At 36.5% G+C, this 24,921-nt stretch overlaps 1 protein-coding gene across 1 annotated transcript; it reads left to right on the top strand.

Annotated features, from left to right (window-relative positions):
• Window positions 1-1,124: 1,124 nt before the first annotated feature.
• Window positions 1,125-18,385, top strand: LOC11442326 (E3 ubiquitin-protein ligase UPL1). Its single transcript, XM_003615287.4, has 17 exons — window positions 1,125-1,345; window positions 1,606-1,734; window positions 4,979-5,074; window positions 5,192-5,395; window positions 5,530-12,082; window positions 12,220-13,274; window positions 13,356-13,655; window positions 13,734-13,938; window positions 14,164-14,438; window positions 14,532-14,809; window positions 15,233-16,334; window positions 16,414-16,560; window positions 16,652-16,732; window positions 16,813-17,038; window positions 17,170-17,309; window positions 17,829-17,935; window positions 18,110-18,385. Exons 2-17 carry the CDS (start codon window positions 1,639-1,641, stop codon window positions 18,210-18,212), a joined length of 10,968 nt encoding a protein of 3,655 aa, XP_003615335.1. The 5' UTR covers window positions 1,125-1,345; window positions 1,606-1,638; the 3' UTR covers window positions 18,213-18,385.
• Window positions 18,386-24,921: the final 6,536 nt, after the last annotated feature.

Raw genomic sequence — 24,921 nt, 5'->3', positions numbered from 1 at the left:
ATGAGTTGTCAATTTTTGGTTGCCTATGATCAAATGTCATATCTGAAGAAGAAACACCATGCTTAACAAGCCAATTTGCACACTCGTTGCCTTGACGGAGGGTATGATGAAAATTAACATTCCAATCTCGATGTTGTAATTGGACAATCTTACTAATAAGAGGAGCATGAAAATGATGAGGTTGAACATCCGACAAGATTAGATCAAGAGCCACCCGATTCAAGAATAATGTTCATATTCCCTGCATCATACACAAGACGAAGGTCATGAAAAATGGCATATAATTTGACCGTCAAGCAAGTAGTAAAACCCAACAACCCATCACCATTATTGTTTCTTGTAAGACCTCTAAAACCTAAAGTCTTTGATTGTTTTGCCCTAGTTAACTGCATCATTCCCTTCTGGATGATGTTCTTGGAGTTGCTAGCCTATGATTGTAGTTTTGGTTTTGTTTTGTCGTTTCTTCTTGATTAAAAAATGTCAATTCTCCGTCACATGACCATGAAAATTCTAATACCAACTCTCTCTTATTCTCGTAAAAAATACTATCTTTTACGAAAGAATTAAGTTGGACAATGTCATTCAAAATCCGGATCTTTTATTCTATTTATAAAATCCATACTATAAATGTTCGACCGTGAAATTCGGAGATTAACTTAAAAAACCCAAGGGCAAAAAAAGACAATAAATAAAATCTAGACGATAAATGTCCGACCCTGAAATTCGGAGATTAACTTAAAAAATCTAATGGCAAAGAGGGTAATAAATAAAATCGAAATGAGAAATTTCTGACCGCGAAATTCGGAGATTAACTCAAAAAACCTAATGGCAAAGAAGGTAATAAATAAAATCGAAACGATAAATGTCCGACCGCGAAATTCAGAGATTAACTTAAAAAATCTAAGATCAAAGAAGGTAATAAATAAAATCTAAACGATAAACGTTCGACCGCAAAATTCGGAGATTAACTTAAAAAACCTAAGAGCAAAGAAGGTAACAAATAAAATCTATACGGTAAATGTTCGACCGCGAGATTCAGAGATCAACTTAAAAAACCTAAGGGCGAAAAAGGCAATAAGAAAAATAGTGTTGGGAGAGAAGACCCCCGCTCTAGAAGCAACAGAGTTAAGTAACCATTTCTCTAATTCTCAGTATACTCACACTATATATTCTCATCTCCCTCACACTATTCCCAATTTTTTTTTTTTATTCCAATTCCAAACTACACAAATTTCTCAACCCTTCTCTCTCTCTCTCTCTCTTCCATTTCCCTTGGGGTTTCCGTTTCACTTATTCTTTATCTTCCATTTTCATGAACCTAGCCCTATTCTCTCTCATCTCTCAGGTTTGTGTTCATCCCTTTCTCGATTCCACGCACACAAACTTTCGCTAAATCTAATCAATCGCTGATTTCGTTTTTCATCATCTTCGTGTTTATCGATTTCGTTTACTTTAATTAATAACCGATTATCGCTTAATCCACTTTAATTTCACTTTTTTTGTTGTTGTTATTCTGCTTAATCTGATTATTTTAGTATTATTGTTTAAATAAATGGAACTGATTATTTTTTATTTTTTTAAATTAATTTTGATTATTTTTTTCAGGCAGTGGTTTGAGAGTAGAGAAGATTAGGTTAAATGACAACGCTAAGATCGAATTGGCCTTCAAGGTTACGTCAACTTCTGTCAAGTGAAGGTGCAATTGGTCCTTCTATTAAGCTCGATTCTGAGCCTGTAAGTGTGTTTTTCTTTTTTACGCTTTTTATTTTGTGATTTTTGTTAATAGGGTTTAGTGCGTGTTTGGATTCACTTATTTGAGCATGTACTGGTATTAAAGTTCTGTGAACTGCTTGAGAGAACTTATAAAAAGAATCCGACTTTGTTCCTAAATTGTTTTCAGCTTTCAGTTATGAAGCACCTACACAAACACTGGACACGACATTATCAACGCAGTAAAAATTTGAAAATATGGATTGATTGTAATAGTTTGTTGTAGTTACATGTGTGGATATCGTGTTGGACACTGACATATAAATTAATTGTATTAGTTTAGTTTGTGTGTTGATATCGTGTTGGACACTGACATATTCATGGGGCACGACACGTCAGCACCAGTAAAAATTTGAAAATATTGAACGTAGCTACATGTGTCGGTGTCTTGTTACATGTGTTGGTGTCGTGTCAAACACTGGACACTGAACACGTCTTCTATCAGAAGTGTTGATACTACAAAGGTTTGGTGTCGAACACTGACATCATAGGTACTACAAAGGTTTGGTGTTTGACACTGACGACATGGCAACACAGGTAAAAATTTGAAAAAATGAATTAATTGAATGCAGTTACATGTGTCAGTGTCGTGTCGGCAGATGTCTGACATTGGAGACGCCTTCCATCATACTCCCTCCGATCGCTATTATTAGCAAACATCTATTTTTTCGATTCATTGAGTAAAACATGTATCTCGTTTATAATATAAGACCAAATCATGTATCTGGTCTAAAAAGTAGATTTTTACTTATAATAGTGTCCGGAGGGAGTAAGTATCAATGCTAGAGGTTTTCGGCTAATTTTCATAAGTTCTGGAAGATAGTTTAATTTGTTTTAATATTATGCGAAAATTTGACTCGCGTGCACTTTTAACGACTTTGTGGTGATTTAAGGGTTTATTTGAACTTGTAACATATTATGAAAATAGTTCAATATATGTGCATAAGCGGTAAGATAATTTTCTTGCGGTCCGACAATTGTTAATTGAAAAAGATTATATTGATACTATGTGAAGTTCACACTCGTTCCCTGTTCAGTTGTAGAAACCACATATACATAAACTCATATGTGATAGTCATTTAGTGAACAAATGCTTGATTAAGTTTTTTTTATCCAAACATCCCTTTATGTATGTTTTTCAACTTTTTAGTTGTAGAAACAACTTTTGCCTGATTTTCGTCATTTGTTTTATGCAAAGTTTTTTGTACAAATTAGCAGTTCTCTTCTAGAGAAACAGTAACCAAAAAATTCTGATTCTACCCTGGTAACCAATTATAATGTGTGTATCTGTGTCACATTTTTTAGTAACATTGTTTACAACCTACTGAAACCATATTTCCCCAACAGCTTGCTGACTTAGCATAATACAGAAGTTTATTGCTGAAGTTGTATAAACCAAAGGAGTGTAGTTACTATAAAATATCTTATCCAATTATTTTTTATTTTGAAATAGCTTATTTAAATAGAGAAACTAGTTACTGGGTTTTGCTTGAGATGGGATACATAGGTAGGGAAACTATTATTGCATGTGATTAGATAATCAAATTTCAGTGCAGAATTTACTGATTATTGGATTACTAGTTTTATAATATGTATTTTTTTTAATGGTGGATTTGAATTTAGTATGAGATTGACTGAATAGAGAGCATGGTTGTCAAAATGGAAAACTCATCTAAGATCGTTTGGATATCAAAAAATCGTAAATCGTAGGATCGTAACATAGATGATCCCCCAGAAACAAAGTTATATTATAATTAAGAAAAGTAATTTATAACCAATAGTATTAACTATTAAAATAATTTGTCAGAAAAATAACTATCAAAATATATATGAAGTAATATATTAAATATACAACTTTTTTTAAAGAATATTAAATATAAGAATTATTAAGGATAAAAACAATCAAATCATTTAAAAAGCAAATTACCATTAAAAAATAAAAATTCTAGTAAAGGAAAGCATTAAAAATTTAAATAATATTAAGAGTAGCATGCAATTAGCTGGCACACTCATTGTGTGAGACTTTTCAGCAAGCAATATGGGTCAACGAAATCATAAATAAGATTTTATTTTATTTTTTTACCAATAAATGAGCTTTTATTATCCCCAACGTGAAAGGCACAAACTGGGTCGAAAACGGGTCACATGGGTCGAAAGGTGTGAAACCGGTGTGAGAGAGATCTCTGCTCCCACGATCTTCTGATCTATCTCTGCGCGCCGGCTGCTCCGCCCTCTCCCACGATTTTCGCACCGCTTCGGCACCGTTGAAGGAGAAGAACGTGTGAGATTTGACGATCTTACGAACTAAACCTGGCGCTTGACAACCTTGATAGAGAGATTTCTGAAAAGAAAACTATGCACCATAACTTTGTAAATTATGGAGAAAGTTTGAACAGTATAAGCAACTCACTTCATTGACCTTCTGATTTTGGTTTGAGGATTTATACAATATTTGGAAAGTTTTGCTTTCTGCCATTGCGATGTAATCAAACAGTCATTTGCGAAAGTAGTAGACACCTTGGACGTAGTTACTTTGGTTTCTAATATTTTTTAAAAGCTTTTGTCTTACTGGACTTCAAGAATATAATTAAGATAACATTACCTCAATATTTGATTAGGATACATTCTATCACTGACATATATTCTAAATGCTAATTTAATTAGTAATTTGCTAGTGCTGCATTCAGGATTCAAAATGCCCAACATGTGTTTTACATAAAGGAAAGTGATATGCCAATATATAATTAATTAATAATGCACCACAAGCCTTATAGGTGCATTTTTGTGGTGTTCCAAATCACTAAATATAGGATGATTAGATACCATTAAGTAGTTGTATGCCTTTAGGATTTGGTATTTCTTTTATGCATGGAGAGTGGCAAGTTCCTTAGGATGTTCGGTTAAATTGTGGGATCCATTTCCATATACTCCTTTCGATAGAATTATTTTTGAGTGGCAAGTTTTCTTTTTCTATAAGTTTGATTAATTAATATGATTGTTCCTCAGTCAAAATTGATTACAACGCAATTCAAGACGTCAATTATGTATTTTCTTCAACCACATTCCATAAGTTTTGTACTCTAGAATTTATTTGTATGCATTTTTCATCTTCGTGGATACATATATAATTGTATCTATACATGTATTGTCATATGTTTCCCCCTTATCCATATATTGTCATCTAAATTTGGTGATTATTTGGTTCCAGCCTCCTAAGGTCAAAGCCTTCATTGAGAAGGTCATCCAGTGTCCGTTACAAGATATAGCTATACCACTATCTGGCTTTCGGTGGGAGTACGACAAGGTAATATTACTCTAAAAGTCTGCTTGTTTATATTTGCCAAAAAAAAAAGGTCTGCTTGTTTTGCTGGACCAAGTAATTTTATTTTCACAGTACCTTATACATTGCTTTTCACCTCAGGGGAATTTTCATCACTGGAGACCATTGCTGCTTCATTTCGATACATACTTCAAGACTTATTTGTCGTGTAGAAATGACCTCACTTTGTTAGATAATCTAGAAGTTGACAGCCCATTACCAAAACATGATATTCTGCAAATATTGCGGGTGATGCAAATAATTTTAGAGAACTGTCCAAATAAGAGCACCTTTGATGGCATAGAGGTTAGTTGGACAGATATTTATTTTTTTATTTTTTATGAGAAAAGTTGGACAGGAATTATTCCTTTGTAATTCTGGTCTTGATTATTTAATTTTATTTTTGTGGTACTAAATTTCACTACTTTGTATTTCCTCAGCATTTCAAGCTTTTGCTAGCATCAACCGATCCCGAGATTCTTATTGCTGCATTAGAGACTCTTTCTGCACTTGTAAAAATTAATCCCTCTAAGCTTCATGGAAATGCAAAGATGGTTAGCTGTGGTTCAGTGAACAGCTCTCTCTTATCGCTAGCACAGGGATGGGGAAGCAAGGAGGAGGGACTGGGATTGTACTCTTGTGTAATGGCAAATGAGAAAGCCCAAAATGAAGCACTAAGCTTGTTTCCTTCTGATGTAGAGATTGGTGGTGATCAATCTAATTATCGCATAGGTACTACTCTTTATTTTGAATTACATGGACCTAGTGCACAAAGTGAAGAACTCAGTGCAGATACATCTTCCCCTGCCATGAGAGTCATACATATGCCAGATTTACATCTCCGCAAAGAAGATGATTTGTCATTGTTGAAGCAATGCATTGAACAATATAACATTCCTTCAGAGCTCAGATTTTCGTTGCTCTCTAGAATTAGATATGCTCACGCTTTTCGGTCTCCTAGGATATGCAGGCTTTACAGCAGGATATGCCTACTTTCTTTCATTGTGCTGGTTCAATCTGGCGATGCTCATGATGAACTTGTGTCCTTTTTTGCTAATGAACCGGAATATACAAATGAGTTAATTAGAATTGTGCGATCTGAAGAAACCATATCTGGATCTATCAGAACACTCGCAATGCTTGCATTAGGAGCCCAGTTGGCAGCATATACTTCATCGCATGAAAGGGCACGGATACTTAGTGGATCTAGTTCAAGTTTTGCCGGTGGGAACCGCATGATACTTCTGAATGTGCTACAGAGGGCTATCTTGTCATTGAAAAATTCTAGCGATCCATCGACCCTTGCCTTTGTTGAGGCACTTCTTCAGTTTTATTTGCTTCATGTGGTTTCAACGTCAACTTCTGGGAGTAGTATTAGAGGTTCTGGTATGGTACCTACATTCTTGCCGCTTCTGGAGGATTCTGATCCTGCACATGTTCATTTAGTGTGTTTTGCTGTGAAAACCCTTCAGAAGCTTATGGATTATAGTAGCTCGGCTGTATCTTTGTTTAAAGAGTTGGGGGGCATTGAGCTTTTGTCTCAGAGATTATGGAAAGAAGTGCAAAGGGTCATTGAATTAGTTGGAGAAAACGATAACATGTTCATTGCTGGTGAAAGTTCAAGGCATAGTACTGATCAATTGTACTCCCAGAAGAGGCTCATAAAGGTCTCCCTCAAGGCACTTGGTTCTGCAACATATGCACCTGCAAACGCCACAAGATCTCAATATTCTAACGACAATTCATTGCCTGCTACTCTATGCTTAATATTTCAGAATGTAGATAAGTTTGGAGGTGATGTTTACTACTCAGCTGTTACTGTCATGAGCGAAATAATCCATAAAGATCCTACATGTTTTTCTATTCTGCACGATATGGGTCTTCCCAATGCTTTTTTGTCATCAGTTGGATCTGAACTGCTTCCTTCATCAAAGGCTTTGACATGTATTCCGAATGGTCTTGGGGCCATATGTCTCAATGCCAAAGGGCTAGAGGCCGTTAGAGAATCTTCGTCACTGCGGTTCCTTGTTGATATTTTCACTAGCAAAAAGTATGTCTTAGCCATGAATGAGGCTATTGTTCCTTTAGCAAATGCTGTGGAGGAACTTCTACGTCATGTGTCCTCATTGAGAAGCACTGGTGTGGATATTATCATTGAAATCATCCATAAGATTGCATCTTTTGGTGATGAAAATGGTAGAGGATTTTCTGGAAAAGCTAATGAAGGTACTGCAATGGAAACAGATTCTGAAGTCAAAGAGAATGAAGGCCATGGTTGCATTGCAGGCACTTCATATTCAGCTGCAGAAGGCATAAGTGATGACCAGTTTATTCAGCTATGTGTCTTTCATTTGATGGTATTGACTCATAGGACTATGGAAAATTCTGAAACATGCCGGCTATTTGTGGAAAAATCAGGAATTGAATCTTTGTTGAAGTTGTTATTACGACCCACTATTGCTCAATCCTCAGAAGGCATGTCCATTGCTTTACACAGCACCATGGTATTTAAGGGGTTTGCTCAACATCACTCAACTTCTCTGGCACGAGCCTTCTGTTCCTCTCTTAAAGAGCACTTGAAGAAAGCATTAGCTGGGTTTAGCGCAGCTTCTGAACCTTTGTTGCTGGATCCTAGAATGACAAATGACGGTGGCATATTTTCGTCCCTTTTCCTTGTTGAGTTCCTACTATTCCTTGCAGCAGCGAAAGACAACCGGTGGGTGAGTGCGTTGCTTACAGAATTTGGAAATGGCAGTAAGGATGTCCTTGAAGACATTGGGAGTGTCCACCGTGAAGTTCTGTGGCAAATTGCTCTACTTGAAAATAAGAAACAAGGGATTGAAGAAGAGGGTTCTTGTTCTTCTGATTCCCAACAGGCAGAACGTGATGCAAGTGAAACCGAGGAGCAAAGGATCAATTCTTTCAGGCAGTTACTTGATCCATTACTGAGGAGGAGGACATCAGGATGGAGCATTGAATCTCAGTTTTTTGACCTTATAAACATGTATCGAGATTTGGGTCGTTCCACTGGTTTCCAACATCGATCAATTTCAGCTGGGCCGAACGTACGGTCAAGCTCCAGTAACCAGTTGCATCATTCTGGGTCTGATGATAATGCTGAGTCTGTTAATAAGAAGGAATCTGACAAGACTAGGTCTTATTATACCTCTTGTTGTGACATGGTCAGATCACTTTCATTTCACATTACCCATTTGTTCCAAGAGTTGGGAAAAGTAATGTTGCTCCCATCACGTCGACGTGATGATATTGTGAATGTAAGTCCTGCTTCAAAATCAGTGGCTTCTACTTTGGCATCAATTGCCCTAGATCATATGAATTATGGGGGCCATGCAAATCAGTCGGGAACAGAAGAGTCCATATCAACCAAGTGTCGGTATTATGGGAAAGTGATCGACTTCATAGATAGTATGCTAATGGAGAGGCCAGATTCATGCAATCCTGTTCTGTTGAATTGCTTGTATGGACGTGGAGTTATTCAATCTGTATTGACCACCTTTGAAGCTACCAGTCAGCTGCTCTTTTCAGTTAATCGGGTCCCTGCCTCGCCTATGGATACTGATGATGCAAATGCAAAGCAAGATGACAAGGAGGATACAAATAACTCATGGATTTATGGTTCTTTAGCTAGTTATGGGAAATTGATGGACCATCTGGTAACCTCCTCTTTTATATTATCATCATTCACAAAACATTTGCTTGCACAGCCCCTTACAAATGGTGACACACCTTTCCCAAGGGACCCTGAGACTTTTATGAAAGTCCTCCAATCCACAGTGTTGAAGACCGTGCTTCCTGTTTGGACTCATCCCCAGTTTGGTGACTGTAGTTATGAATTTATTTCTTCAGTTATCTCCATCATTAGGCATGTCTATTCAGGGGTTGAAGTAAAAAATGTAAATGGCAGTGGTGGTTCTCGTATTACTGGACCGCCTCCTAATGAAACAACTATTTCTACCATTGTAGAGATGGGTTTTTCGCGGTCTAGAGCAGAGGAAGCTTTGAGGCATGTTGGGTCGAATAGTGTAGAGTTGGTGATGGAGTGGTTGTTCTCACATCCAGAAGAAGTACAAGAAGATGATGAACTTGCTCGTGCACTTGCAATGTCCCTTGGGAACTCTGAGTCAGACACCAATGATGCCGTTCCAAATGCAAATGAAAATGAATCTGTTCAACAGCTTGAAGAAGAGACAGTACAGTTTCCTTCTGTTGATGAGTTGTTATCTACATGCACAAAACTTCTGATGAAAGAACCTCTTGCTTTTCCTGTCCGCGACTTACTTTTGATGATATGCTCTCAGGATGATGGTAAACATAGATCTAGTGTTGTCTTATTTATTGTTGACCGAATCAAAGAGTGTGGTTTGGTTTCTAGCAATGAAAATTACACCATGCTGGCTACTCTTTTTCATGTTCTTGCTTTAATTCTTAATGAGGATACTGTGGCACGGGAAGCTGCTTCCAAGAGTGGATTGATCAAAATTGCCTCTGATCTACTCTACCAGTGGGATTCTAGTCTTGATAGCAAGGAGAAACAGCAGGTGCCAAAATGGGTCACAGCTGCTTTTCTTGCCTTAGACAGGTTGCTGCAGGTGGATCCAAAATTAAATTCTGAAATTATAGAGCAGTTGAAGAAGGAAGTTGTGAATAACCAGCAGGCATCAATTACTATTGATGAAGATAGGCAAAACAAGTTACAGTCTGCATTGGGGCTCTCAATGAAGTATGCTGATATTCATGAGCAGAAGAGACTTGTTGAGATTGCGTGTAGTTGTATGAAGAATCAACTTCCCTCTGACACAATGCACGCTGTTCTGCTTTTATGTTCCAATCTTACAAGGAATCATTCTGTTGCGCTTGCCTTTCTGGATGCTGGTGGTTTAAGTCTACTTCTTTCGTTACCAACAAGTAGTCTCTTCTCTGGGTTTGACAATGTTGCTGCCAGTATTGTCCGTCATATTCTTGAAGATCCACAAACACTCCGTCAAGCAATGGAATCTGAGATAAAACACAATCTTTTGACTGTGCCTAACCGGCATCCAAATGGAAGGGTCAATCCTCGCAATTTTCTTTCAAATTTAGCTTCTGTGATTGCTCGGGATCCAGCAGTTTTTATGCAAGCTGCACAATCTGTGTGCCAGGTTGAAATGGTAGGTGAAAGACCTTACATTGTCTTGCTGAAAGATAAAGACAAAGTGAAGGAGAAAGAAAAGGATAAGTATAAATCATTGGAGAAAGAAAAAGTACAAAATGGTGATGGTAAGGTTGGTGTTGGGCATACAAACACAGCAGGTTCTGGCAATGGCCATGGCAAAATTCACGATTCAAATACCAAGAGTGTCAAAGGTCATAGAAAACCTAGTCAAAGTTTTATTGATGTGATAGAACTGCTGCTTGAATCTATATGCACTTTTATTCCCCCCTTGAAGGATGATGTTGACCCAAATGTTCTTCCTGGCACCACAGCATCAAGTGACATGGACATTGATGTCTCTATGAATAAGGGAAAGGGAAAAGCGGTCGCTACTGGGTCTGACGGAAATGAAACCAGTAGTCAAGAAGCTTCTGCATCACTTGCGAAAATTGTCTTTATTTTGAAGCTTTTGACAGAGATATTATTGTTTTATTCATCATCAGTTTATGTTCTACTTCGACGAGATGCTGAATTGAGCAGCAGTAGGGTCACTTATCAGAAGAGTCCTGTTGGTATAAGCATCGGTGGAATTTTCTACCACATTCTTCATAATTTTCTCCCATATTCTCGAAACTCCAAAAAGGACAAGAAAGTTGACGGTGATTGGAGGCAGAAACTAGCAACCAGGGCTAACCAGTTTATGGTGGCTGCTTGTGTCCGTTCCACAGAGGCAAGGAAGAGGATTTTTAGTGAGATCAGTTCCATCATCAATGAATTTGTTGATTGTCATGGCGTTACGCATCCAGGCAATGAAATTCTGGTTTTTGTTGATCTGATTAACGATGTTTTGGCTGCTCGCACGCCTTCTGGTTCATGCATCTCAGCTGAGGCCTCTGCCACTTTTATTGATGTTGGTTTGGTTAAATCATTTACTCGAACTCTTCAAGTTTTGGACTTGGATCATGCTGATTCATCTAAAGTTGCAACTGGTATTATTAAAGCTCTTGAGTTGGTTAGCAAGGAGCATGTCCATTCAGCTGATTCTAATGCAGGGAAAGCAAAACCTGATCTACAACAACCCGGACGAATAGATAATATTGGTGATATGTCTCAGTCCATGGAAACGACTTCTCAAGCCAATCATGGGTCTCGTCAGGCTGATCAAGTAGGGCCTTACACAGGTCAGACTTATGGTGGGTCTGAAGCTGTTACCGATGATATGGAACATGATCAAGATCTTGATGGGAACTTTGCTCCTTCTAACGAGGATGATTACATGCATGAAAATTCCGAGGATGCACGAGATGTTGAAAATGGAATGGAAAGTGTAGGTCTACAATTTGAAATTCAACCTCATGGCCAAGAGAATCTTGACGAAGATGACGATGAGGATGATGATATGTCTGGAGATGAAGGTGAAGATGTGGATGAAGACGAGGATGATGAGGAGCATAATGACTTGGAACATGAAGTCCATCACTTGCCACATCCTGACACAGATCAAGATGACCATGAGATTGATGATGATGAGTTTGATGATGAAGTGATGGAAGAAGATGATGAGGAAGACGAGGAAGATGAGGATGGTGTTATACTGCGGCTTGAGGAAGGCATTAATGGAATTAATGTTCTTGACCACATTGAGGTTCTTGGCAGAGATAATAACTTTCCAAATGAAGCTTTTCATGTAATGCCAGTTGAAGTTTTCGGCTCTAGACGCCCAGGGAGGACAACATCTATTTATAATCTTCTGGGAAGAACTGGCGATACTGCTACGCCTTCCCGCCACCCACTCTTGGTTGATCCTTCTTCCTCATTCCCCCCATCTACGGGGCAGTCAGGTTAGTTTCTTCACACATTTATTGCACTTTGATATATTGTTCCATTAATAGTTTTTTTTCTTATTTCATTCATTGTTATTTTTCTGTTTTATGTAGTTTTAATGACTGTTGTTTTTGGTATCTTACTAAATTTCCAGATAGTCTTATGGAGAACAACACATCAGGTTTGGATAATATATTTCGATCATTGAGAAGTGGACGCCATGGAAATCGTATGAACTTGTGGACTGATAATACCCAACAGAGTGGTGGATCAAACACCAGTGTTGTACCACAAGGCCTTGAGGAGTTGCTTGTCTCTCAATTAAGGCAACAAACCCCTGAAAACTCGCCTAATCAGGATGGAGCAGAAGCAGGTTCTCATGGTAATGTTGAAACCAGCCAGGCACAAGATTCAGGCGGTGCAATGCCAGAAATCCCTGTTGAGAGTAATGCCATCCAAGGAGTTGGTATAACTACTCCTTCAATAATTGATAACAGTAATGATGCTGGTATCAGACCTGCAGGGACAGGAGAGCAAACAAATGTATCAAACACTCACTCACCGGCTGCTGAGATGCCATTCGAGCATAATGATGGTGCTTTGAGGGATGTTGAAGCCGTGAGCCAGGAGAGTGGTGGTAGCGGAGCAACTTTTGGGGAAAGCCTCCGGAGCCTAGATGTTGAGATTGGAAGTGCTGATGGCCATGATGATGGTGGGGAAAGACAGGTTTCTGCAGACAGAATAGCTGGTGATTCACAGGCTGCACGCTCAAGAAGAGCAAATATGCCTCCTGGTCATTTCCCCCCTGTTATTGGAAGAGATACACCCCTTCACAGTGTTGCTGAAGTTTCTGAGAATTCCAGTCGTGATGCAGATCAAGTGAGTCCAGCAGCAGAGCAGCAAGTGAATAGTGATGCTGGATCAGGAGCAATTGATCCTGCTTTTCTAGATGCTCTTCCTGAGGAGCTGCGTGCAGAAGTCCTCTCTGCACAGCAAGGTCAAGTGGCTCAGCCACCAAATGTCGAATCTCAGAGCTCTGGGGATATTGACCCAGAGTTCCTTGCTGCCCTCCCTGCAGATATTCGAGCAGAAGTTCTAGCTCAACAGCAAGCACAGAGGTTAAATCAGTCTCAGGAGTTGGAAGGTCAACCTGTAGAAATGGATACAGTCTCAATAATTGCAACGTTTCCTTCAGATTTACGAGAAGAGGCAAGTTAATGAACTGACTGCAATTTGTAATAAAGTGTGTTGTGATTGTATCTGATTTTTGTCTTTTCTTATTTTCTTCAGGTTCTGTTAACTTCATCTGATAACATCCTTGCCAATCTTACACCTGCCCTTGTCGCCGAGGCAAATATGTTGCGGGAGAGGTATGCACACCGTTACAGTCGTACCCTCTTTGGTATGTATCCAAGAAGCCGTAGAGGTGAGACTTCAAGACGTGATGGCATTGGTTCTGGCCTAGATGCAGTAGGGGGGCCTATTTCTTCACGCCGGTCCAGTGGAACTAAGGTTGTTGAAGCTGATGGAGCTCCACTAGTTGATACGGAAGCCTTGCATGGCATGGTTCGGTTATTTCGCATGGTGCAGGTAGTAATTTATGATATGAAGAAGCCCTTCTAAACGACTCCTATTATATTATCTATAATTTTTCTTTTAATTTTGCAGCCACTCTACAAAGGCCAATTGCAGAGGCTTCTTTTAAATCTTTGTGCTCATAGTGAAACAAGAATATCTTTGGTGAAAATTCTGATGGACTTGCTAAGGCTTGATGTGAGAAGATCTGTCAGTTCATTTGGCACTGTTGAGCCACCGTATAGATTATATGGTTGTCAGAGCAACGTAATGTATTCACGCCCTCAGTCTTTTGATGGTAAGAATACTTGATTATTTTATTCAACTGTCCTGGGGAACATAATTTTTAAGTTGGTGCTTGCAAACTTGAGTCTTCCCAAATAAGCAATCTTCAAACAGCTTTCTTTATTCTGTTTTTTTTTTTTTTGGATAAATTGGCCAGTGATATTGTCTGGGGCACTTCGTTTCGTTATTTAATAATAAATTAGTTTATGAATACCTTTCATATTGTTTAATCACACAGGAGTACCCCCACTGCTGTCTCGACGAGTTCTTGAAACCCTGACCTATCTTGCTCGTAATCATCTATATGTGGCAAAGAGTTTGCTTCAGTCTAGGCTTCCTCATCCTGAGATTAAAGAACCAAATAACACTAGTGATGCACGTGGCAAAGCCGTGATGGTTGTTGAAGATGAAGTCAATATAGGTGAAAGTAATAGAGGGTACATCTCTATTGCAACGCTTTTGGCTCTTTTGAACCAGCCACTTTATTTGAGGAGTATAGCCCATCTTGAACAGGTGATAACTTGGTTGGTTTTATTGGCGTATATGCTATTCGGTTCAATATGCATACACAATGCTGACATGATATATCTGTGCTTGTGTTTTCAGCTGCTAAATTTACTGGATGTAATCATTGATAGTGCTGGAAGCAAGTCCAGTCCATCTGATAAATCCTTGATTTCAACTCCAAAGCCATCGTCGGATCCTCAAATTTCTGCTGTAGAGGCAGAAACGAATGCAGGTTCTGGTGATGCATCTAATACAGTTAACGATTCATCCAAACCCACTTCCGTTGATAATATTATAGAATCCGAGTCTCAGAGAGTATTGAGTAACTTGCCACAATCTGAACTCCGGCTCCTGTGCTCGTTGCTTGCACATGAAGGGTATGCTTATAGGCCTTTGCTTCTTGATTTGCGCTGGTCCATTTGTCTCTACTTTTGCCAATATGCTTAGTTTTATTTTATTTTATTTATCTTGTCTAGGAGTTCCTGGTTCTGATTGAGGGTAGGGATGATAACTAATTACTTAGGAGAGCTCCTAAGTAATTTTACAATCAGTTGTGCTGGTTTTGTTTTCTATGTGCATTTTCTTGATTTTGTTATAACCACACTCCTAAATAACGTTACAATCGGTAATATTGGTTTTGTTATCGATGTATATTTTCTTGCTTTTGTACGAACTCCACAACTGGTATCATTCATCATCAGACCAGATTGTTCTTGCTATTATTGTTGTAGTGACATATTTACAATGTTAATGTTTTAGTGATGCTGGGGTTGATCTGATATTTTATGCATTTCTTTCAGTTTGTCAGATAATGCATATACTCTTGTTGCGGATGTAGTGAAGAAATTGGTGGCCATTGCTCCAACTCATTGTCAGCTTTTTGTCACTGAGCTGGCTGAAGCAGTTCAAAACTTGACATCTTCTGCAATGGCCGAGTTACGTGTCTTCAGTGAAGCTATGAAAGCTCTTCTGAGTACTACATCTACAGATGGAGCTGCAATTTTGAGAGTTTTGCAAGCCTTGAGTTCCCTTGTCACCTCACTAACTGAGGATCATGGTGACACAGTTAATCCTGCTGCTCTTTCTGAGGTTTGGCAAATCAATTCAGCATTAGAACCATTGTGGCAGGAGCTGAGCTGTTGCATAAGTAAGATAGAGTCCTACTCTGAGTCTACATCTGAGTTTGTCACCCCATCTAGTTCCTCTGCCTCTCAACCAGCTGGTACCATGCCTCCACTTCCAGCTGGCTCTCAAAATATCTTGCCATTCATAGAATCTTTCTTTGTGGTTTGTGAGAAATTGCATCCCGCACAGCCAGGTGCTAGTCATGACCAGAGTATTCCTGTTATTTCTGACGTTGAGAATGCCAGTACATCTGAATCTCCGCAGAAAGTATCCGGACCTGCTGTGAAAGTAGATGAGAAAAATATGGCTTTTGTCAAGTTCTCAGAGAAACATAGGAAGCTTCTAAATGCTTTTATAAGGCAAAATCCTGGTTTGCTTGAGAAATCCTTCTTACTCATGCTGAAGGTTCCAAGATTTATCGATTTTGATAACAAGCGCGCTCACTTCCGATCAAAAATTAAGCATCAGCATGACCATCACCATAGCCCGTTAAGAATATCTGTCAGAAGGGCATATGTTCTAGAAGATTCTTATAACCAACTTCGCATGAGACCAACTCAAGATTTGAAGGGAAGGTTGACTGTTCACTTTCAAGGGGAGGAAGGTATCGATGCAGGAGGACTTACAAGGGAGTGGTATCAATTGTTGTCCAGAGTTATTTTTGACAAGGGAGCACTGCTTTTTACTACAGTGGGCAACGAGTCAACATTTCAACCAAACCCTAACTCTGTTTATCAAACAGAACATTTATCTTATTTCAAGTTTATTGGTAGAGTGGTGAGTGTGTTTGCTACTGCTCTTAATGCTTGCTGTTGGTCTTATATGATTCTTACTTACCCCTTTCTACATTATCCAGGTTGGTAAAGCACTATTTGATGGTCAACTTTTGGATGTTCATTTTACTCGCTCATTCTACAAGCACATACTTGGGGTCAAGGTTACATATCATGATATTGAAGCCATTGACCCTGATTATTTCAAAAATTTGAAATGGATGCTTGAGGTAAGTGCACTACCCCCTCTTTTCAGTATTGTCACCACATTTTGTTAATTGTTAATGTGATAATAATATCTTGTTTCTGGTCTAATTGCAGAATGATATCAGTGATGTTCTGGATCTTACTTTTAGCATTGATGCAGATGAGGAAAAATTGATCTTATATGAACGGACAGAAGTATTGACTGTGCCCTTAAACTTTTTGATATCGTATATTGGATAGTGCATTTTTAATCTAATCTTGATGAACATGTCTAGGTGACTGATTATGAGTTGATTCCTGGCGGACGGAATATCAAAGTTACTGAAGAGAATAAGCATCAGTATGTTGATTTGGTTGCTGAGCATCGGTTGACAACTGCTATTCGACCTCAAATAAATGCTTTCTTGGAAGGGTTCAGTGAATTAATTCCCAGAGAGTTGATATCCATATTCAATGACAAAGAGCTTGAATTATTGATCAGTGGGCTTCCTGATATTGATTGTAAGACTTTCATTGTTTTCCATTCCTTTTATTGATGTCTTTACTCTTTCTTTTCTTTCCCTGCCTGCTGTGTTCATGAGTATTTATATTGCATGAAAGGGAAGGTTTAACAGTTGTGCATTTTATTTCAGTGGATGACTTGAGAGCAAATACAGAATATTCTGGATATAGTGCTGCATCGCCAGTTATTCAATGGTTTTGGGAGGTTGTTCAAGGCTTAAGCAAAGAAGACAAGGCTCGCCTTTTGCAATTTGTAACTGGCACATCCAAGGTATACACAGCTGAAAGAGCTTTGAGTATTCTAATATTTTATCAACTCAAATACTATTTTTTCATGGTCTGTGAACAAAGGATGAGTTCCGTAATACACTAGCTACTGTCAATTAACCCATTTTATGAGCCATTGATTTATTTGTGATGGATTTTAGTCAATATTGAGTCTCACATGATTAAGCTGAATATGTAGTTTGCTTTTGTCTGTTTCCTTCAGAAGATGAGGACCTCTTTGCCTTTTTTTCCATTGTTTATCTTCACTTGTATAAAAATATCACCTTGTTTCTAGTTTCCAAATTCACAGTTGTGTACAAATATTTTAATAAGGAGTTGACGGGTATCGGTTTTGTTAATATTACTGAAAACAAAAACAGTAAACAATTTTCCAAAACGGAACAGAACACAGTATTCGGTATCCTACATGATGCAAAATGAATGTCATAGACACCTGAACTAGTAGAGCCGTTAACATTTACAGTGCAATTTGAGGTTCTGATTTTCATCACTGATGTTTCAGGTGCCTTTGGAAGGTTTTAGTGCTCTTCAAGGAATTTCAGGCTCCCAGAAATTTCAGATACATAAAGCATATGGAAGTCCTGATCACTTGCCTTCTGCTCATACTTGGTACATCTTTTTGCCCTTTGAAATTCACTCCATATATAATACATATTTGATTTCTGTTTGGATCATTTATAGCCGACATGCAATGTTATCACTTGATCATCATCATCATTGCCACCACAATCATTATTGTTATTTGATTTGAAACTAATTAAACATGAAATTTTCTTTGTGCAGTTTCAATCAATTGGATTTGCCGGAGTATCCATCTAAACAACATTTGGAAGAAAGGTTACTGCTAGCGATTCATGAAGCAAGCGAGGGATTTGGATTTGGTTAAGATTTGTATTTGTATTACATTTTATTTAGATTAGGAGTTTATTTCAGAATAGAATTGAGTGGTACAGGGGTTTGAATATTTTTTAAATATCTTGTCTATATGTTGTACAGTAGTATCTTCGCAATAGAAAATGTCCCTTTGGCAGTTTTTCAATTAACTGCTTTGCTCTGTTATGATTTATTGTTCATTTCTGCAACTTTTTTTAGCCGTGTTTTACTAAATCAAGCTGGCAGCTTCAATGAAAAAAGTTACTTGTCCTAGTGACAAATTGGCATATGTTTCACCTAACTACACTTGAGTAACTTTAGAAATCCCATAATCATTGAATGATCCGAAAGTGGTTTTAGGTGGTAAATCCCATATTTTGGTTTGATCTTTATATTATTGTAAACTATTCTCTTTAAGGAAAACATAGATGAATACATATATCTATTCATTTTCATAACAGGAAGATGAACAAGGGTTAAACATATTTGTATTCTAATCATCTTTATTCTAGACTCTGAAGTTCAGTTGGTTGCAACTTGGTTTAGGCCTCCTTTACACACAAGCAAGCAGCAGCTCCGCCATTCTAGTTTGGATGAGTTTGACGGAGGTTGAGTGTAAAGATAATCTATCTGACACTCATTAGTATGTTTTAACCTTCCTTAAGTGAATGGGAAAAAAATATTTACATGTTATGATCCCTCTTTTATACATGCTAGGCCACCACTCAAACCTTAGTATCTGTCTTTGTGACGAGGTACCTACTTGTAAAGATAATCTTTCTGTCAGTCTTACTACCGAAGTGTTAAAAGAGTTACTTTGAAATACCAAGAGTTACTTTGAAATACCAAACTATCAACTTTTTGCTTTGCCCCTCAAAAAAAAATTATTAACTGTTGAAATTTGGGTTCTAACTCATCCTTACATAACCAGCTTGTAAGGTGAGGATTGCCTCCTCTTTATAAACTCTTCTCAAGAGTTTTGCCATCCGATGTGGGACTTGGGTTTTTCCCAATACACCCCCTCATGCCCAGCACTCTTTGGGCTTGGTGCGTGAATAGGTGGTTTAGGCGGCCCTTGAATTCGACAAGTTCTGATATCATGTTGAAATTTGGGGCCTAATTCATCCTTACAAAACCGGCTTGTAAGGTGAGGATTGCCTCCTCTTTATAAACTCTGAGTCTTGTCTATCCGATGTGGGACTTGGGTTTTTCCCAATATTAACCTTTTGCTTTTTGTACATGAAAATCTCATCGATGGTGTAACACCTTTTGTTTTAAAAATTTAACCGAAGTAAACCAGACTTGACTTTAATTTTAAAATCCTTGGTTTCATTAATGAAAATTAGATGTCATATTTGTGGAAAGAGGAAGGCTAACAACACTCTTTTTTTAATACTTTCTAGCACTTACTCTTTTATTGAATGAAATCAATGTATGTTCAACCATTTTTTATGGGTTTAATTTTCAAAGTGTAGACACAATGTTTTATACCAATAAGAGTGTTGCTAACATTTCTCTTTGTGGGAATCGATTTGTCGTGGCCATATAGAACTTGGGGACATGTGAATATGCTAGGTGGTTTCATTGTGCGGAGGAGACCCATAAAGTATGTGTATGATCCTTGCAATATACTAAACTGAATCAGGGCAAGTACATAGAATTCTTATGTTATATGGAAGTTTTAGGATATAGTTTTCCATTATTATTTTAAAGGCTTAATAGTTGAGAATTGTGCGTCCACTAATCAGAGATTCATCATAAGACTTTTACATTGTATAAAGAAAAATATGTTGTCTACACTTCTAGACCAAGTAAATGTGGACGAACCAAACAAAAATTCATGGGTATAGGCTGGTTGCTTCTGACATGCTTGTAGAAAAAGGGACGAATGAATGAATCAAATTCACATAGTGTGAGGGAGATTTTAAGATGATGTTAGTATGAAACTAAGAAAATACTAATAAGAATTGATTGGTATTAGATGCATTACATATACCAATAAGATACATTTTTTTTTTTGTTGCTGTTGTATTTATTTACCGTTGCAACTTTATAGTTGAATGTGCGTGGCTTGAAGCAATTGAAACATGATAGTAGTTGTTTACACGCGACTTCATCTTTTCACGTAGACTTGATAACTTCTTCCTCATTTTCAATTAAAAATAAATAGTATAACATATTAGGATGATCACCAAAGCAATAAAATAAAACAGTGTGAGTGTGATACTAAATTCATCAACGGAGGGGAAGGGAGGGATTTGGAAGGTGTGAAATATAGAAGAAAATGGAGAAATCTTTTATATTTTTTTTCAAAGAGTACATTTTTAGAGAATGATAAATAAGCAATATAGAAAAAAATGGAGAAATCTTTTATATTTTTTTTTCAAAGACTACATTTTTAGAGAATGATAAATTAATGTTTATGATTAATATATTTTTTATTTTAAGAATATTATAACAACATAGATTTATTTTAAGAATTCATGCAAATTCTCCAAAACCCCCTAAAACCTTCCTCCAATATAATTTTTTTTAGTTCTCTCAAACGAGGAGGATTATGTGTTACGAAGAAAAACAAACCCCCAAAAGCCCTCATTTCCCAATTTCCTCTTTTTCTTCCACTTATTCCTTCCTTCCAAAACCCTCATTTTCCCTCCAAATTTGTAAACAAAGTCTTAATAAAATTTTAAACATTTTCTGAATAAAAAAAATGAAACCTAATTGCGAAAGCAGCATCAATAATATGATAAAAATGCAACCTAAGCATGTATTTTGGCCAATCGAGCTTTTAATTGGTTTACCTGATGATCGTAAAAACTTCGTGAGAAGGTTTCTTGCAATAAATAGCAGCCCTCTAAAAAAATACAACTTATTATAACTAAAATAAATAAATAAATAAACAAAATTTTCCCAATCCAAGATTTCATCTCAGGTCAGTGAGGCCTCATCTTAACTAATTAAAGTTAGACAAACTTTTATAAACTAGTCTTTCAGTTGATCGTGCAATACTTTCTATATGATCGTCACAACACTTAATATAGTTAAAAATTCAAATGAGTCTTATGATAATTTTTCGGCCTCCATTTAATAGTTTTCTGGATCTGTCCCTACGCTAATGCGTGTAGGGACGGAACCATAAAAAAATATTCAGCGTGGCGGAAAAAATATTCTTTATGCATTAAACATGTTCATTATGCGACTCCTGAGAGGCTTCTAGGCGTAGAGTACATGAATGAATCAAATTCATATCGGAATAAGAGGGATCTTGATGTTGTAGATATGAAACTATACAATTGAAAAAGACTTTCGAGAATTGATTGATACTACATATATCAACAAGATGCATGTATTTTTTGAAAGGTTGAACAATGAAAATCATAACATGGACTTTTGTGTGGATTAGTTAGCTTTTAAAAAAGAAAACATAGTTAAACTTTTTAGGACACGTAAAGGTTCATTTGATAAGTTGATATGAAAATTTTCATTTCATTTCATAAAATTTTTAACTAAATTTCATAATTAATTGATAATTACTCGATTTTTTCAATCATTTATACTAAGATAAGTTGATAGAACAACAAAAAAAGATAAGTTCATCCAATAACAAATCTATATCATCCATTAAAAAAACAAATATATTGTATAAAGTTGCTAATTTGCATACAAAAGCATGATGAAAACCATATTGCACTACTACTCAGCGTAGCCACCAATCATCACGATCGCGATCCTTACGAATGGCGAAAAAATTAAATTCAAGAACTTCAGCTCCAAGCTCAGTGATAGCTCTCTTTGGTCTCAATGATTCTCTGCAAAGAGGGCAAGTGTGGTTTTTGAATCCAACCCATTTATCCAAACAATTTTTATGATACATATGATCACACCTTAATACTCTAATTTCATCTCCTTCTTCTATTTTGGAGAGACATACAACACATTCTACATCTTCATCTGAGCAAGATGTGTGTTTATAATTAATGCATGTATTGTACATTTCTCCAATTATTGGAAAATGAGAATGATGGAGCTTATTATAGAAGGGATAATATATAAGGAAATCTAATAACCATTTTAGATGAGTGTATACTAGACTTAAGTATTTCATGATCATGCTAAAGGTTTCGAGGTAGAGAAATAGCTAGGTAGGATTATTGGCTTAAAGCTAAGTGGAAACATTTGGTGATATTTATAAACTCAACTCAAGGTCAAGGGTGGACTGAAAATATTTAGATTAAAAGATAAATAAGTCATATATAGTAGGGTCAAGCAGTGACAGCTTAAATTGAATGAAAATGAAAGTACATGCTTAATTTTATATTTCTTGTGTGATATTCTTATAAAGCTTTTGACATTTTTAAATTAGTTTGTATGTTTTAGACTTTAGTCTAATATTTATTTATGAGAATCCGAAATGAATTTTAAAGTAACTAATTCATAAAATGCTAGTTAGAGAGTTTTTGACTTGCGACAAAGCATGTGATCTTTGATAGAGCCAATTTAACGTTTTGGCAAAATATAAAAGAGAGAGCAACAATAACATTATGAAACGTGGCAGCAAATGAAAAGCTTATGTAAATATTTCATGTGATGTGTGTTATAAAAATCTGGTCTTTGGGGTGGCAAGAGCCCCTAAATCACTATATGAAGATTGGAAAAAAAGGTAGTATATGCTGAACACACAACCAACATAAATTTGGATGTTGATAAATGTCAAAATTACTTATTTTCACTTATATAATAATTTAAGACGTACTCATTAATTAGCTTATTTGACAAGAAACCTAACGATAATCACTCAATGCAATTAATGTAAGTATTACATAACTAGATCCCGTGTAATATTTCATGTGTTACGAAATGATCTTTTTCCCAATGCAATTTTGTAGTATTGAAGGACCATGAATGAAGAGCAAGCTAAAAAGGCAAAGAAGTTGAGTTGAGTGATTTTGCTAAGCGAGGAGATGTGCTAGCTTAGCGAATTGAGTCGGAAAGTGAAGTCTACCAACATGTCACCATTCGCTGCAGTAGATTATAAATCACGTAGAAAAGTATGGCGGGTTCGTGGTGTTGTAAATTTTGAGTATATTTCAAAAGTTTCAAATATTATCATATGAGTAATTATTGTGTTTGACTTGGGTTTCTAGACATGCTTTTAATTCCAAACTGTGTTACCACCTTTGCTTTGATATCTCATTGAACTACAATAATAGCACTTAGAGTTATGACAAACCATGTGATATTTCCTTAAAAACCGACGTAATTTTCATGTGCAAGACTAACAACATAGTATAAAAAGAAAAATAATTGTCGGCAAACACCTACCACGTTTCTTTTTGAGAAATCATGAAATATAAAACTGTACTCTATTTGTCACGTTTCTTATGTTGAGTGTTTAAATACAATATTTGTCTTGTATAATAAAAGCATAGCAGTACCATTCACAGTCACCAGTGTTTCTTGAGTCAGACAAGATATGAATAATGGTAGTTTGATTTGCTTGAGTAAATATCGTGAGTTATTAAAGAAAAAAAAAAAATATAAGAAAAGAAACTTATGAGAATTCACTAGTGCAGAAATAAGATTTTATTGTGGATCTTTTACACTAGTTCATTACACAATTGATGTAAAACAATGATGCTAATTTTGCGATTAAATCAAATTTTTTTCATATTGATTGCTATGTTAAATGATGTAAATATACTTTTACATAAGGTAACAAATATAAAAACTTATTAGAAATGATGTTTTTTATCAATTAATTATTCCAACTATATAAAAACTTGGTATGAGATAGGGATGACAATTGGAGTACCCTTTCATTGTTTGTTCATTTTTACGGCTGATTCTACAATGAGGTTGATTCAAGTTGTCCCAAGACGGTGATCTAATTCTACCAACAAAATCAAGACATATAAGTTACCTTGAAACCTCTCTTGATTATTCTCATTAACATAAATTGATTCTTATATTTATATGTTGATTATTATTTGTAGGGATATTCTTATGCCTAATTTTACAACAAGTGACACACTTTGACGAGCTGAAAAAGATTTCAAAGAAATTACAATTCGTTCAGTGAGCATATAATCCGCTTAACGAATTATCACTTAACCATATAAAGAAAAATTCATTTCCATTTTGGAAATCTGTCACTATTTTGAACGAAAGAAATGCCTGGAGACTTTAGAAAACAAGGGTTTATCAAAGGTGGAGCATTGGATCTTTAAGCTTCAAGCATTTGATACAACATCATCTCATTTATATCTTTTCATGTAAGCTATCATGATAATGTGTAACTAAACTCCCATTGTGCTGGGAGATTCGATGTAATTTGTTACGATTTTGATGTAAATACTTGATTTGTTTGATTATATATAACTTTTTGTTATGTTACATCGATGATTCTATTCCGCACCTAATACTTTTTCGACGTTAAACTCATAAATTGATCATTTAATTAAAAATGTGCTAGAGATAAATTTTGTATTTAAAAGACATGGAATAGAAATATTTGCAGATGCTAGTTGCAAGACATCGAGTTAGATTTACAATTACACACATTATCAGAACGTAATGTTATTTTACCGATTAACTGAGTGAAACATCGATAAAGAAGGTTGCACAAGTTATGCAATCTACAAGAAGCATCTCCACCATTCTAGTTTGCATAGACTCGACGGAGGTGGGTATTTGTAAGGATAGTTTGACACTAAAATTAGATG

The sequence above is a fragment of the Medicago truncatula genome, chromosome 5 (assembly GCF_003473485.1).
Source record: "Medicago truncatula cultivar Jemalong A17 chromosome 5, MtrunA17r5.0-ANR, whole genome shotgun sequence".
NCBI classification, from domain to species: Eukaryota; Viridiplantae; Streptophyta; class Magnoliopsida; order Fabales; family Fabaceae; genus Medicago; species Medicago truncatula.
Note: the sequence above shows the minus strand (reverse complement) of the source record. Positions and strands in the feature narration are given on the sequence as shown.